Source organism: Chroicocephalus ridibundus, chromosome 6, assembly GCF_963924245.1.
Source record: "Chroicocephalus ridibundus chromosome 6, bChrRid1.1, whole genome shotgun sequence".
Classification (NCBI taxonomy): domain Eukaryota; kingdom Metazoa; phylum Chordata; class Aves; order Charadriiformes; family Laridae; genus Chroicocephalus; species Chroicocephalus ridibundus.
Genome location: NC_086289.1, coordinates 60,566,468 through 60,578,564, shown reverse-complemented (window position 1 = coordinate 60,578,564; position 12,097 = coordinate 60,566,468). Strand labels below are relative to the sequence as shown.

Below are 12,097 nucleotides of genomic sequence, written 5' to 3'. Positions count from 1 at the left end.
GCATGCCTGGACTATGTGTTTACTATCCGATGGATTATGGATCTCGCGCTGCGTGGGTTTCCACAAACCCCACCGCAGCATCGCAGGGGCTTCGGGCTTCATCTTTGGCTTCGTCTTCCATCTGAGGTTGGTGTTTCGGCTCCCCTAGAAAGACGGGGGGGACGTGGGCAGCGGAGAGAGCAGGAGCTGCAGCCCCCAGCGGCTTTGGGAGGAAGGTGGCATCAGCCTCCCCCGGAGCTGCGGGAGACTTAAGGCAAACACGGTGTAATTGCAGGAGAGAAATGCTAATTGGTAATAATAACAATTAAGAGCCACGTGCCTGCAGATTACAGGAATTTAGGGCTAAGCGAAGTGATAAAAGGAACCTGAGGACGCTGGGTTTTGTGAAGTGTACTTTGTTCAGGTTATTTTGACAAGGCATCCCTTGGCTTAATTGTAATTAAAAAGTAACAAACCCCTTCAACCCACCCACCAACATGCCTCTACGCTTAAAACTGAGGCGTGTTCGTAGCGCTGCAATCCTCTCATCTTCCTCCCTCCCTCTTTCCTCCCCTTCCATCAAAATACAGGTTCCCTGGGACTGCTGCCCTCTCCTTCCTGCTCCTCCAAAGAGCCCAGCGTGTTTCAGGCACGTTTCTGAACGCGTCCCCCAGCTCTAGAGCCCACAAGTCACCTCTTGCATGTCTCACAGATGCTAACGCTGCTGAGAGCAGGGACATCACGGGGAGGTTGCTGGTGGGAAGGGAGAGGTGAAGAAATGGAGATCCACCTCAAAGTCTTGGTGTCCACACGTGGTTGTGTCTCCTGCCTTGCGTGTCTGGTGTAACTCTGTGCTTCCTCGTGCCGTTTTGGGGCGTAGGGCTGTGTGTGTGGCTCAGGGAAGGGTCTGCATCCAGCTGTCTTCTGCTCTGGCATCCTGAAGTTCCCCCTCAAACCCTCATCTGCCCACCCAGCGTCCTGCAGTGCATGGTGGCGCCGTTTGCCTAGCTGTCTGGCTGCATGAGGTGGTGGGTTACGGCCCTAAGTGCTTCTGCGAGAGGCCAGGTGTTGGAATGGCTGCGGTAGGACGCGGAGGACTCGGCAGTCCTCCCGTGGTGGGGAGGAGGAAAGGCAGTGGAAGGTGGTGGCTGGTCCCTCTGGGATGCACTTGGCGATTAATGCCATTGGAAAGAGACAATTCGTCGCAGCCAGTTGCGCGCCTCAGGCAGGGGGGAAAAAAAAAGAATCCCCTGAATAATAAAATTGTAAAATATTGTTTTGATTTATCCTTTTTTATCATCTTTTAATATCTGGCAAGACCGTGTGAGCAAGAGGCCTTCATGAGTTTTGAATGACAGGTTAAAGGGCTCCAATAAAGATTAGATGGTCCACTATCTCTCAAGGAAATTGCATCAAAGTGGTTACTCCTGCTGGCTCCTATTAATTTCCTCTTCGCGGCTTCTAGGAGATGCCTCATATCCTGATGCAGCAGACAGGGGCTAAGAGGCACTTTCCATTATCTCAATCATCGCCGTGTTTATGAGACACTTAGGGTCTTTCTCTGCAGAGCCGTGCCTTGGAGGTGACAGCGTCATGGGGGCAGAGCCGGGAGCCAAGCGGAGGTGGGACCACTCTGTGTGCGAGGCGAGGAACCCCCGGCCGGGTGGTGGGCCCGGGTGGAAGTCTGGTCCCTTGAGTACAGATATGGAATCTGGATGTTCCTTTCTGCAGCCTTTGGATTTTGTAGGGGTTACCTGAGGGTTTTGTGAGACGTCAAGGATGGATGGGCATCCGTTCATTGGCGCCTTGTCGGTAAGGACCGGTGGGATGGGCAGGGATGAGGGACCCCGTCTTTGTCATTCCGTCATTACCCTCTAACGGCAGAGCAGCGAGACGGTTAATTAATGAAACCTCCCACCGTCACTGATTAAAGCCTCGCCGTAACTGTAACGGGAGCATCTTCTCATTTATGAATTAGTTACCATTTCCTGCTTGAATGAACTCGGAGGCCGACGGCCGGGAAGGTTATTAACCCCAGCCCCGGGCTTGTGGGGATTAATGGGATGGACTCAACACATTGTCATGGGCCTCGCATCAACTTTTTAATTAAATATTTAAATTTTGCATGGAAAGAGAGATGCAAGACCTGAGCCATGTCGTTGGGGTGACGGAAAGGGCTGTTTTGAATCAGCAGAAGGGGAACACTGTCCTGCCACTGGGCATCCGTGTCCCCATGGGTGCTGCGGGGGAATGGAGCCCCGCAGCCCCGCACTGTCCCTCCACCTCGGTACAAGCGGTGGGGAGCAAAGCAGACGCTGCAGCTCCTGTGCTCTGCCTGGCTAATTACTACGTCGTTGCGGAGAGCGTGCATGTTGCAATTAGGCTTAGTACCTGCTTCAGACCAGGGTTGGCTGATGTCTTGGGGGACGCCATGCAAAACTTGCCTCTCACTGTGTGATTTCAGGGTTTTCCTGGTGGCTCCAGAAATAATTCATGGCCAGCATGGAAATTTATGGCCATCCTAGCTCCGTAGGAAAGTGCTACACCGTTTAGCTCTGATACAAGGGAGGAGTTTTTCTGTGTATTATTTTTCCTTTATTTCTTTCTTTGTCTTTCTCTTCCTGCCCCGTTTCAAGAAGAGGGCCTGCTTTCGCCTCTGCCCCGGGACGATTCGGCGCCCAACTGTTTTTCTCTGCTTTCTCTTGCAGCTTGCCCGGCGGGGACCTTCAAGGCCAGCCAGGGCGCGGGGGTCTGCACGCCGTGTCCCTCCAACAGCCGCTCCACCGCTGAGGCCTCACCGCTCTGCACGTGCCGCAACGGCTACTACCGGGCGGATTTCGACCCGCCGGCAGCTGCCTGCACCAGTGAGTAACGGTGTCGGGGTTGGCGGTGGTGGGGGAAACGCAGGGGTCTCACTCCCCTCTGCTGCTGGGGAAGCGGCAGGGATGAAGTCTCAACCCATGAGCTTTTTCATCCCATTTTCTCCCCCCGTCCTGCGGCGGAGGGGAGCGAGAGAGCAGCTGGGTGGGCGGCTGGCGGTCACCCAAGGGCCGGGGTGCCCATAAGGAATACCTGTCCGTCTCCCCATGGCGCAGCACCTCCTCCACATGCTATAGAAATGCTCCTTGCCCCAATGAGAATCCCTTCACTGCCACGCCGGCATGAGCAGATGATGTCTTGACGCCACCGTGGCACGCACCGAACGACGAGCGATGGGGTGGCCCCACAGCCCGCCTCGTCCGGCAGCCGTCGGAATTTGTACTTCACTCTGGCAGCAGCGGTGATGGCAGGGAGATAGTCCCTAGGATAAATTAGAATTTGAAGTTATCTGCTCTTGCTGTCTTGTTCATGGTCTTGCAGACGGAGTGGTTTTTTTATAGGGGGAAAGGGTGCGTTAAACATTGGTATTCAGTGCGGCGTTGCGCGCGATGCGTCGCTTCTCGGCTGTCTGTCCGAGCCTCCTGGGATGGCAGCAGCGGCCTCAAACCTGTCTTTTGGTGAGAAGAGAGCCCAGGAGAGAAGGAGGAGCTGCTGTGCTCTTCAGCCCGCTGGGAAAGTGAGTCTCAGCCTGAATCCCCCTTCCCCCCCAACCCAAATACGCTGCAGGCCCTTGAATCAGCCCGTCAGGGAGCTTTAGCAGGAGGATGCTCCGGCCCCTTGGTGCTGGGGATTGCCTGGAACGCATGCTGGAAACGAGGAAAGGATTTGCCTGTTGTGCTGGATCACTTGAGCTGCCAGAACGGAGGTAGTCAGCAGGTAGCACGACTGCAGATAATCTGTATATCTTTATTATGTCTCATTACGTAGCTGATTTACAGTATTGCTGTGCTATAGGAATACAGTATAAAAAAGTCTATTTGCTGATTTTTATTTCTTCTCGGCGGTGCTTAATTTTACAACGCTCTAATCTCAGACGCCAGCTGTTCGCCGACAAAGTTTCTCCGTGTCAGAGGAGTAAATAAGAGCGTGAGGCTGCGGGCGCTGCCCTGGACCGGAGCCCTTCCCGAGGGCCGTGCCCTCGCAGGGCAGGGAAGGGGCTGCAATTAATGGGGGGCGCACAGAATTTGGGGACAAACAGTGGCTTGTCTCTGGGCCTGGGAAGAAAGATGGTTTTCTCCCTTTTTCTTGAAGAAAAACTCGAAAAGATACTGTCTGCTTAAGGTACAAGGAGGGGGGATTGGGTTAAGGTTCGGGAGACAGGTTGCAGCTTTTTGAGGGTAACTTGCTATTTATTGATCCTTCTCCCCCAGCCTTCGTGAGTCTTCTGGTCTGGTTCTCCTCAGGGAACTGATGTCCTTCCCCCAACTCCTGCCCCCGATGTGTTGCCTCCCCGCCTTGTTCTGTAACGCCCCTTTGACATCTCCACTACCTGCTAATGGGATTTCAGGTGGCCCCACGATGGGACATCTGTGCCTTGAGTCCGCGAAAGCCCTTTCCAGCGAGGATGCCGCGCTGGCAACCGCTGCCCGACACATGCGTTTCCTCTGCTAAAGGGGAAAAGAATGGAAGGGAATGGATTTTTTTTTTATATTTTATTTTTTAAAATTATTTTTTTTTATAGGCTGTCATTTTCCTAGGCGCTTTAACGAAACGCTTTCATCTGCAGTATCCGCAGCAACGGCTCAGAGCGGCTCCCAAAGTGCCTGCCAGGGTTGTGATTGAGGGAGCAGGGGGAGAGGGCGGCGCAGGCAGGGACCGAGGCAAGGGTGGCCACCCACGGACCCCCCGGGGCTGGCTGGCAGCAGTGGCCGCAGCGGGGCGTCACCTGCAGGTCCTCCACACGGGGTGACCTCTCCATCCCACCAGCCACCTCACCCCTGTGCTGACGAAGCCGCCTTTGCCTGGCCCATCCCCGTCCAATAACGGGGCTAATTTATCGTTAGCCACTAACGATGTTCCCCAGCACACACACATGGAGGGCTCCCCCGGGATGGTTTTCCCCAAGACAGAGCGTGTTTCGCTCTCTTAACCTTTCCTTGCAGGTCAAGTCCTCCATCATTTTTATTGCTCCCCCCTATCATGGCAAAGTCCTTTTTCTTCCTTGGAAGAGCAGTGCCGAGCCCTGCCGCCACAAGTAATTAATCGCTTTCCTTGTTTAATATAACCCAGCAGCCAGATTTTGTGGTTTTGGCTGCGGAGCCGTCCTGGCTAACCCCAAATCCTTCCCCAGCCCTGGGCAGATGCGCATTTGTGCCTTGATGATGCTCTCCCGCCTGGATTCCTCCTGAATCTCTCTCCCTATCGACTTGTTCCGCGTTCCGGCAGCGCTTGCAATCGGAGTTCAATTCCCATCCTCCGAAGCATTTGCCGTGGCTCCCGGCGGATTTGATCAATGTAATTTTGATCTCTTAGCCAACATGCCAGCTGCTTCACAAGCCAGCGAGCGGTGCCGGGGTGCGGAGGAGAGCATTCCTCTCCGCCGTTAAATTCCCGGGCTCCCAACTTGAGATATCGAACCGTTAATAACCGCTTTTCATTCCGGGCTCTCTTTCCGCACGCTGCCCCTCCATTTCTCCGCGTGGCCGGCTAAGTGGCGTTTCTCTCGCTGTGATAATCTCTTTGAGGTGCTTCTCCACGTGAGTGCTGGAGCTAACTCGGCATCTCCCAATCGTTAAAATGGGTCCGTCTTCGCAGATAGACCTGCGTGAACTCTGCGTGGGGGAGTCTTTTCTTTTGGAGACCGAGTGGATTTGTGCCGTGGGAGTCCTCATCCCCAACTGTGAAACCCCTCTCTCTGGTCGGTGTTGCTGATGGGGAGAGCCTGACCCTGAATCAGGCAAAACCGTGGAGACCGGATCCTTCCTGAGGCAGGAGTGATGGGTAGAGCATCAGACGGAGCTGTGGGGTGTCCTTCTCCATGCTGGAACCCCCCCGGGGCTCCTGCTGAGCCCTGTTAGGGCTGAGCATAACGTTTTGGGCCAGGGCCTGTCTCAAGCGCTCTCCTTCCCCGCAGGTGTCCCATCCGGCCCCCGCAATGTCATCTCCATCGTCAACGAGACGTCCATCATCCTGGAGTGGCACCCGCCGCGGGAGACAGGGGGTCGGGATGACGTCACCTACAACATCGTCTGCAAGAAGTGCCGCTCGGACCGACGCACCTGCTCCCGCTGTGACGACAACGTGGACTTCGTCCCCAGGCAGCTGGGGCTGACGGAGACCCGGGTCTTCATCAGCAGCCTGTGGGCGCACACCCCCTACACCTTTGAGATCCAGGCTGTCAACGGGGTTTCCAACAAGAGCCCCTTCCCGCCGCAGCATGTTTCCGTCAACATCACCACCAACCAAGCCGGTGAGTCCTGGGACGGTGTGGTGCCGGGGGTTTTTAAGCCATACACTACGTGTTGCAAGCTCCCAATCTGAAGGAAAAAGCTCCCGGGATGCGAGCAGTGTGGGATGGCTGCGGTAAACCTGCACCCGGCCCTGGGTGGGCTGGGGGAAAGTGGGAAGTGGGGAGAAAGGCCGGGAAAAGAGGGAGGGAGAGGGATGGGGGAGCTGGAGAGGGTGCCTGTGCCCCAGGGAAAGATGGAGCTGGGCTGCGGGAGGGGACGGGATGAGGATCGATGCCTGCTTTTTATCCCTCTCTAGATTGCCTGGGGATGAAAAAGCATTGCCTTTTCCCTACTTTTCCCAAGTGGGAGCAGGGAGCTGGGGTTGAATCTGGCCTTGAAACAGCCTGAGCATCGCACCGTGGCGGGGAGCAGGGGGGCAGCATCCCGGGGCTGAATTCAGGATCTGTCTCCTGGCACATCCCTCTCCCTTTTCCAGGCTCCCCTGCCCCTTTCCATCCCTCCCTCTTCCCGATCTGGTGTCAGGAGCTGAACAAGCAGCTCCAGGCCAAGCCAGGACGCTGGTGGGGTGGGGGGACGCAGTCCTGGGCTGCCACGAAGAGCACGGGGAGCGGAGGGGATGGCAACCTGCCTGCTTTGGGCAGAGAAAGGGGATGGTCATTCCCGCTTCGTGCCGAGCATGTAACGCAGGCAGCCTTCGCCAGCCCGCTCCCTCGGGACAGCACGAGACAGAAACCTGGCGTAAATATTGTCTCCCGGCCCCGGGGAATGCAAATCTACGCTCGTGCCTGGCTGGCATCGCCATCTCCTGAACCACATGCAATCAAACCTGCTGATGGTTTCCAGGCCTTTTCTCCTGCGGTGGGATTTTTGGGGTGTTTCTCTTTGCTCATCTCTCACCCTTGGGCTGCCCGGGAGCCAGGAAGAGCCAGGGCTCCCAGGTCTGTCTGTCCGTACCCCCACGCTCCCTGTTTGTCCTACAAAGGCTGAATATCGCCATGGAAATGCCCCCAGTGCTGCAGGAGCGGCTGTGGGGTAACCTGATGGAAATGCATCAGGTGTGCCAAGGGCAGGATCGGTGCTAAATTTAAAATCCCTTTGGCTTTGCAGCGGGTTTTTCCACCCGCTTTCCCCCACGCCCCGGGGCTGGGAGGCACAGCAATTAACAAAACAGCAATCAAGCTAAGTGTTTAATTTCGGCCCACGAGCATCTTCTTGGAGCGGATCTGGAGAGATTGAAAAAAAAAAATAAATACGGGATTAAATACGCCGGGTAAACAAAGGTGGTGCCAGACTATAGACGTCTCCCAGTGCAGCAGAGCAGAGCCGGGCTCCCACCACCCCCAGGTTCCGTCCACGGCACAATCCCGCACCCTGAGCTGGTTGTGCCGAGCTCAGCTCTGCCCCAGATCCATGAGGAGGAGGCATTTTCCATGCGTAGTGCTGCCTGCACTCTGGGCACGGTGAGGAGGAGGGCAGGACAGGGAGCTGTGACCCTGCAAGCAGGTGCTGCCAGTGCCGCTTTGGGAATGGAGAGACTTGCGTACCTTTCTTGGAGGCTTTTGGTAGGATTAAATGCAGGATCAGGGGCACATTGGCTGGCTCTGGCCCTTTCGAGTGTAACTTGTAGGGCAAAAAGCCTTTGGAAAAGTGGCTCCTGACTAATTTAGCGGCTTGATGTCCTTGATGGTGGAAGGATGGTGTTGGTGGTGCTGCTGCTGGGGATGCTTGGCTCCAGAGGTGCTCATCTCTGGAGGTGCTCATCTCTGGGGGTGCTTAGCTCCAGGATGCTCATCTCCGGGGGTGCTCATCTCCAGGGGTGCTCAGCTCTGGGATGCTTAGCTCCAGGATGCTCAGCTCCGGGGGTGCTTAGCTCCGGGATGCTCATCTCCAGAGGTGCTTAGCTCTGGGATGCTGATCTCCGGAGGTGCTTAGCTCCGGGATGCTGATCTCTGGAGATGCACAGCTCTGGGATGCTTGGCTCCAGGGGTGCTCATCTCCAGGATGCTCATCTCCTGGGGTGCTTAGCTCCGGGATGCTCAGCTCCGGGCGTGCTTAGCTCCAAGATGCTCGTCTCCGGAGGTGCTCAGCTCTGGGGTGCTTGGCTCCGGGATGCTCAGCTCCGGGGGTGCTTAGCTCTGGGTTGATCAACTCTGGGGGTGCTTAGCTCCGGGATGCTTAGCTCCGGAGGTGCTCAGCTCTGGGATGCTCGGCTCCGGGATGCTCGGCTCCGGGGATGCTCAGCTTCCTGGCAGACACAGAACAGCCCCAGGTTTGCTCCAGTGCATGCGGGAGAGCGGGGCAGGGAGCAGCGGCAGCGGGGACAATGTGCCTGCCAGCTCTTTTAGGAAACCTACTCGCTTGGCTCTGGTCTGGCGCGTGGACTGAAATACCGTGGGCAGCTTTGCAGGGCAACGTGGTGTGTGGCATGGCTGGCAAGGCTGGTTAGAAATGCATGGCGGGGAGGGAAGGGGGTTGGAGAAACCGTGATGGGCTCACACCTGATGCCGGCTGCACTCTTGGCGAGTGCCGAGCATCTTGCTTTCTCTGGGGATGCTGCGACGAGATGCCCAGGACCCTTGTGGTTTGCTGCCCGGGAGGTCTCGGGGACTGCAGGGATGGAGCTGCTTTTGGAGCACCTTTGCGCCATGGCCCCAGGGCGGGCGAGGAGCTGCAGGAGGTTGGAGACTGTTCTGCCAAGTGTTTGTTTGGGCTTCGAAAATAAAACTCCTGGGAGAAGCGTGTTTGGGCGCTGAGGGTGAGCACCCCCAGAGAGCCCCTAAGGGCGGACCCGGCAGCTCCTCGGGGACAGGGCTGAGCCAAAGCTGTGCTGCAGGCTCCAGCGCCCCGTGGGGTCCCCTTGCTGGGACGGGGTGTCCCTGCCCTGGTTTCCCATCGTCGTCCTCACAGTGGGCAGATATTTGCTCCTACGCCCTGTTAGTGGGGTGGCAGCCGTGGCACAGGCTCCTGCGGTGCTAGGTTCTGCGTCCCCCGGAGAGGCTGCTACGGCAAAAGATGGTCAGCAGAGCTGGAGACCGTTGTCGAGCTTGGTTTGTCCCCGCTTGGGGAGGGCTCTGCTGGCTTTGCCCACCCGTGGGAGACATTCATGGAGCAAGCAATCCCGAGGAGAAGGAGCACTGAGGATTTCTAAGCCCCTAATTAAGAAGACTAATTGGTTTAAATGCCAGAAGTCCCTCGCCGGCTCGCTGCTCTGGCTTCATGTAAGCTGCTGAGATGCCGCTTTTCCCACTGCTCATATAGGAGCTTGTCCCACGGGGTGAAGAACCTCAGGCATGGGAAATTCAGGATGCTCCATGTGCCCAGGAGACCTTCCTCCTCCCTAGGGCCGTGGGTCCTACCCCTTTCCATTAATTTTCCCTCCCTCCCCGCTTCCTCGGCAGCACCCTCCACTGTCCCCATCATGCACCAGGTGAGCGCCACGATGAGGAGCATCACGCTGTCCTGGCCTCAGCCCGAGCAGCCCAACGGCATCATCCTGGACTACGAGATCCGCTACTACGAGAAGGTGAGCCGCATCTGCACGCCTGATGTCAGCAGCACCGTGGGCTCCAGGCCGGCAGCGGTAAGCTTGGGTGGAAACCTCAGGATGGAGGGTGGGCCGGGGGTGTGCGGAGCTTCGTACGACGCTGCTGGGAGGCTGCTCTGGTCCTGAGCTTGCTGGGAGAGGAGTAACATGGATGAGCTTTGAGTCAGGCTCTTTGCTGGGAAGGTTCGGGTGGTGGGACATGCTGTGGGATGGACGCCTGGTTGCCCGCACTGGCTCCCGAGGGTGGGAGCAGGGTGCAACCAGAGGAAGGGAAGCAGTGTTGCCGCTGCAGATGGTAACTCCTCCCCCATGGGCAGCATTTTCTCCAGCACATCAGTGCCCGTTGCTGCCTTGACGCTGGTACCTGCTAGGGTGAGCAGAGACCTGAAGCGTGGGGATAGTGTCAGGAGGAAAGGAGGGGGACGGTGAGGACCGGCGAAGGTTATCAGGGTTGTCCCTGTCTTGGGTCACTGCCTCCCGCCAGGTCCTTTCGCTGGCAGCCGTCCTTCCCCGCAGGGGACACGCTCTCAACCCTTGCGGTGAACCGTGCCGAGCCCAAGCTGTTCATCTCTCCCATGTCTTGCCAGCTTTAATGAATTCCTCTAAATGTGAATAATTAGATGATCTCACCAGTGGCCCCTTTACAGCAAATCACTGGGGAATGTTGCAAAAAATGAGATTTGAGACGCATGAGGTTTCCACCAAGGTTTAGCACGAGGACCCCTGCCAGCAGAGCAGCGACCGTAGGGGCTGGGGGTCTCGGAAGAGTCAAGTTGCCCTTGAACCTTCTTGATGGGTAGGGACATCAACGCTTTAAAGAGGAGGAATTTACTGCTCATGAGTGTTTGTGCTCTGGATGCCCTTACTGTTTCTCCCCGCTGCTTCATGCTCTTTGCTATGGTGGGACAAGTGGGTTGCTGGGGAGGGACATGCTGTGGCGACCTCCCCAGCTACCCGGACACCAGGCAGAGCTCATGGGTCATGCTCCTACAGGATCTTTGTGTCAGGGGTTGAGGGCAACCAGGAGGGTCCAAACCACCTCGCCCAGGCTCCGGCTCTTGTGCTCCTGGAGCAGAACCAGGGCCACCGCTTTATCCCCCTGCAGATAAACCTCATCCCTGCCATCAATGGGGCGCGGGGCACATCGTTCCCCTCGCTGTCCCCACTGACCGTCTCTTGGTCATGCCCACAGGACCACAACGAGTACAACTCCTCCATGGCCCGCAGCCAGACCAACACGGCCAGGATCGAGGGGCTGCGACCCGGCATGGTGTACGTGGTGCAGGTCCGAGCCCGCACCGTGGCCGGCTACGGCAAGTACAGCGGGAAGATGTGCTTCCAGACGCTGACGGACGGTGAGTCCGGGATGGGGGGGTCAGGGAGGCAAAAGGGGGTGGTTGTCTTTCCAGCGACAGCTTCGGGCTTTAATTGGATTAAACGAACTTGTCTCTGCAAACCTCTCTCCCAGCGGGCAGCGTGGCGAAAGCCAGGTGATTTACAGCGACGTCTTATTAATCGCCAGCTGGAGGAGTAATCTGCTTTAAATCTCTTAGCTCTGTCTTCTCCCCTGCTATTTAGCTGCAGTTTTGTCTTTCCTGCTGCTGATTGTGGTGGTGGAGCCCCCCTGCCGCCGGCTGCAAGTCCAGCATGGTGGAGGTTGTAGATCCCTGGAGGAAGGACCCCTGGGATGCTCTCCTGGGATGCTCGGAGCCGCATGTGAGCCATGAGGGCAAAGCTGGAAGGGTCAGACCCATCTCTAACCACTGATTCCCCACCTTGAGGTGGTGTGTCGAAGGGAAAGGGCTAGCTCACGGACTTCACGGCTTCTTCTGGCCTCCTCACTGGAGTTGTGCTCTTGTTCCTCTGGCCCCAGCCTTTCCCTGCACCCACAAACGCTAGATCCCTTTAGAGACTAATAACTCATGGGAGAGTGTTTCATTAATCCCAGTTTTGGGACAAATACATACATCGGTGAATGATGCGAGGCTCCTTTCATGGTCCTCCTGCCCCTCCAGACAAGGGGGGAGCTGAAGTCCCTCCAAGGAGCCCCTTCCTTGCCTTTGCCAGCATGGTTCCCGCTCCACTTAGGTGACACCTGTGGGTCCCAGCCCCGCTGTCTGTCTGTCTTAAAACTTTCCTTCTTTCCTAAAACTGTGTCTCTCCACGCTTGCGCTGGTGTTGAGTGCCAGCCGGGGTGGGAAAGGAAAACCACACAGGGCGACCAAAGGGAAGGAAATGGTAATAAACCCCCCCCAGTGCCTCGAATCTTCAGAATTAGAGAAGC

The 12,097-nt window shown here is 56.9% G+C and overlaps 1 protein-coding gene across 2 annotated transcripts in view; it reads left to right on the top strand.

The window, feature by feature from the left end:
* Positions 1–12,097, top strand: part of EPHB1 (EPH receptor B1) — an 86,543-nt gene that overhangs the window by 52,111 nt on the left and 22,335 nt on the right. For both annotated transcript variants that reach the window (XM_063340143.1, XM_063340144.1), the window contains exons 4-7: positions 2,688–2,843; positions 5,933–6,268; positions 9,668–9,849; positions 11,006–11,168. In XM_063340143.1, the coding sequence (XP_063196213.1) occupies positions 2,688–2,843; positions 5,933–6,268; positions 9,668–9,849; positions 11,006–11,168 (837 nt within the window). The remainder of the gene's footprint in view (positions 1–2,687; positions 2,844–5,932; positions 6,269–9,667; positions 9,850–11,005; positions 11,169–12,097) is intronic.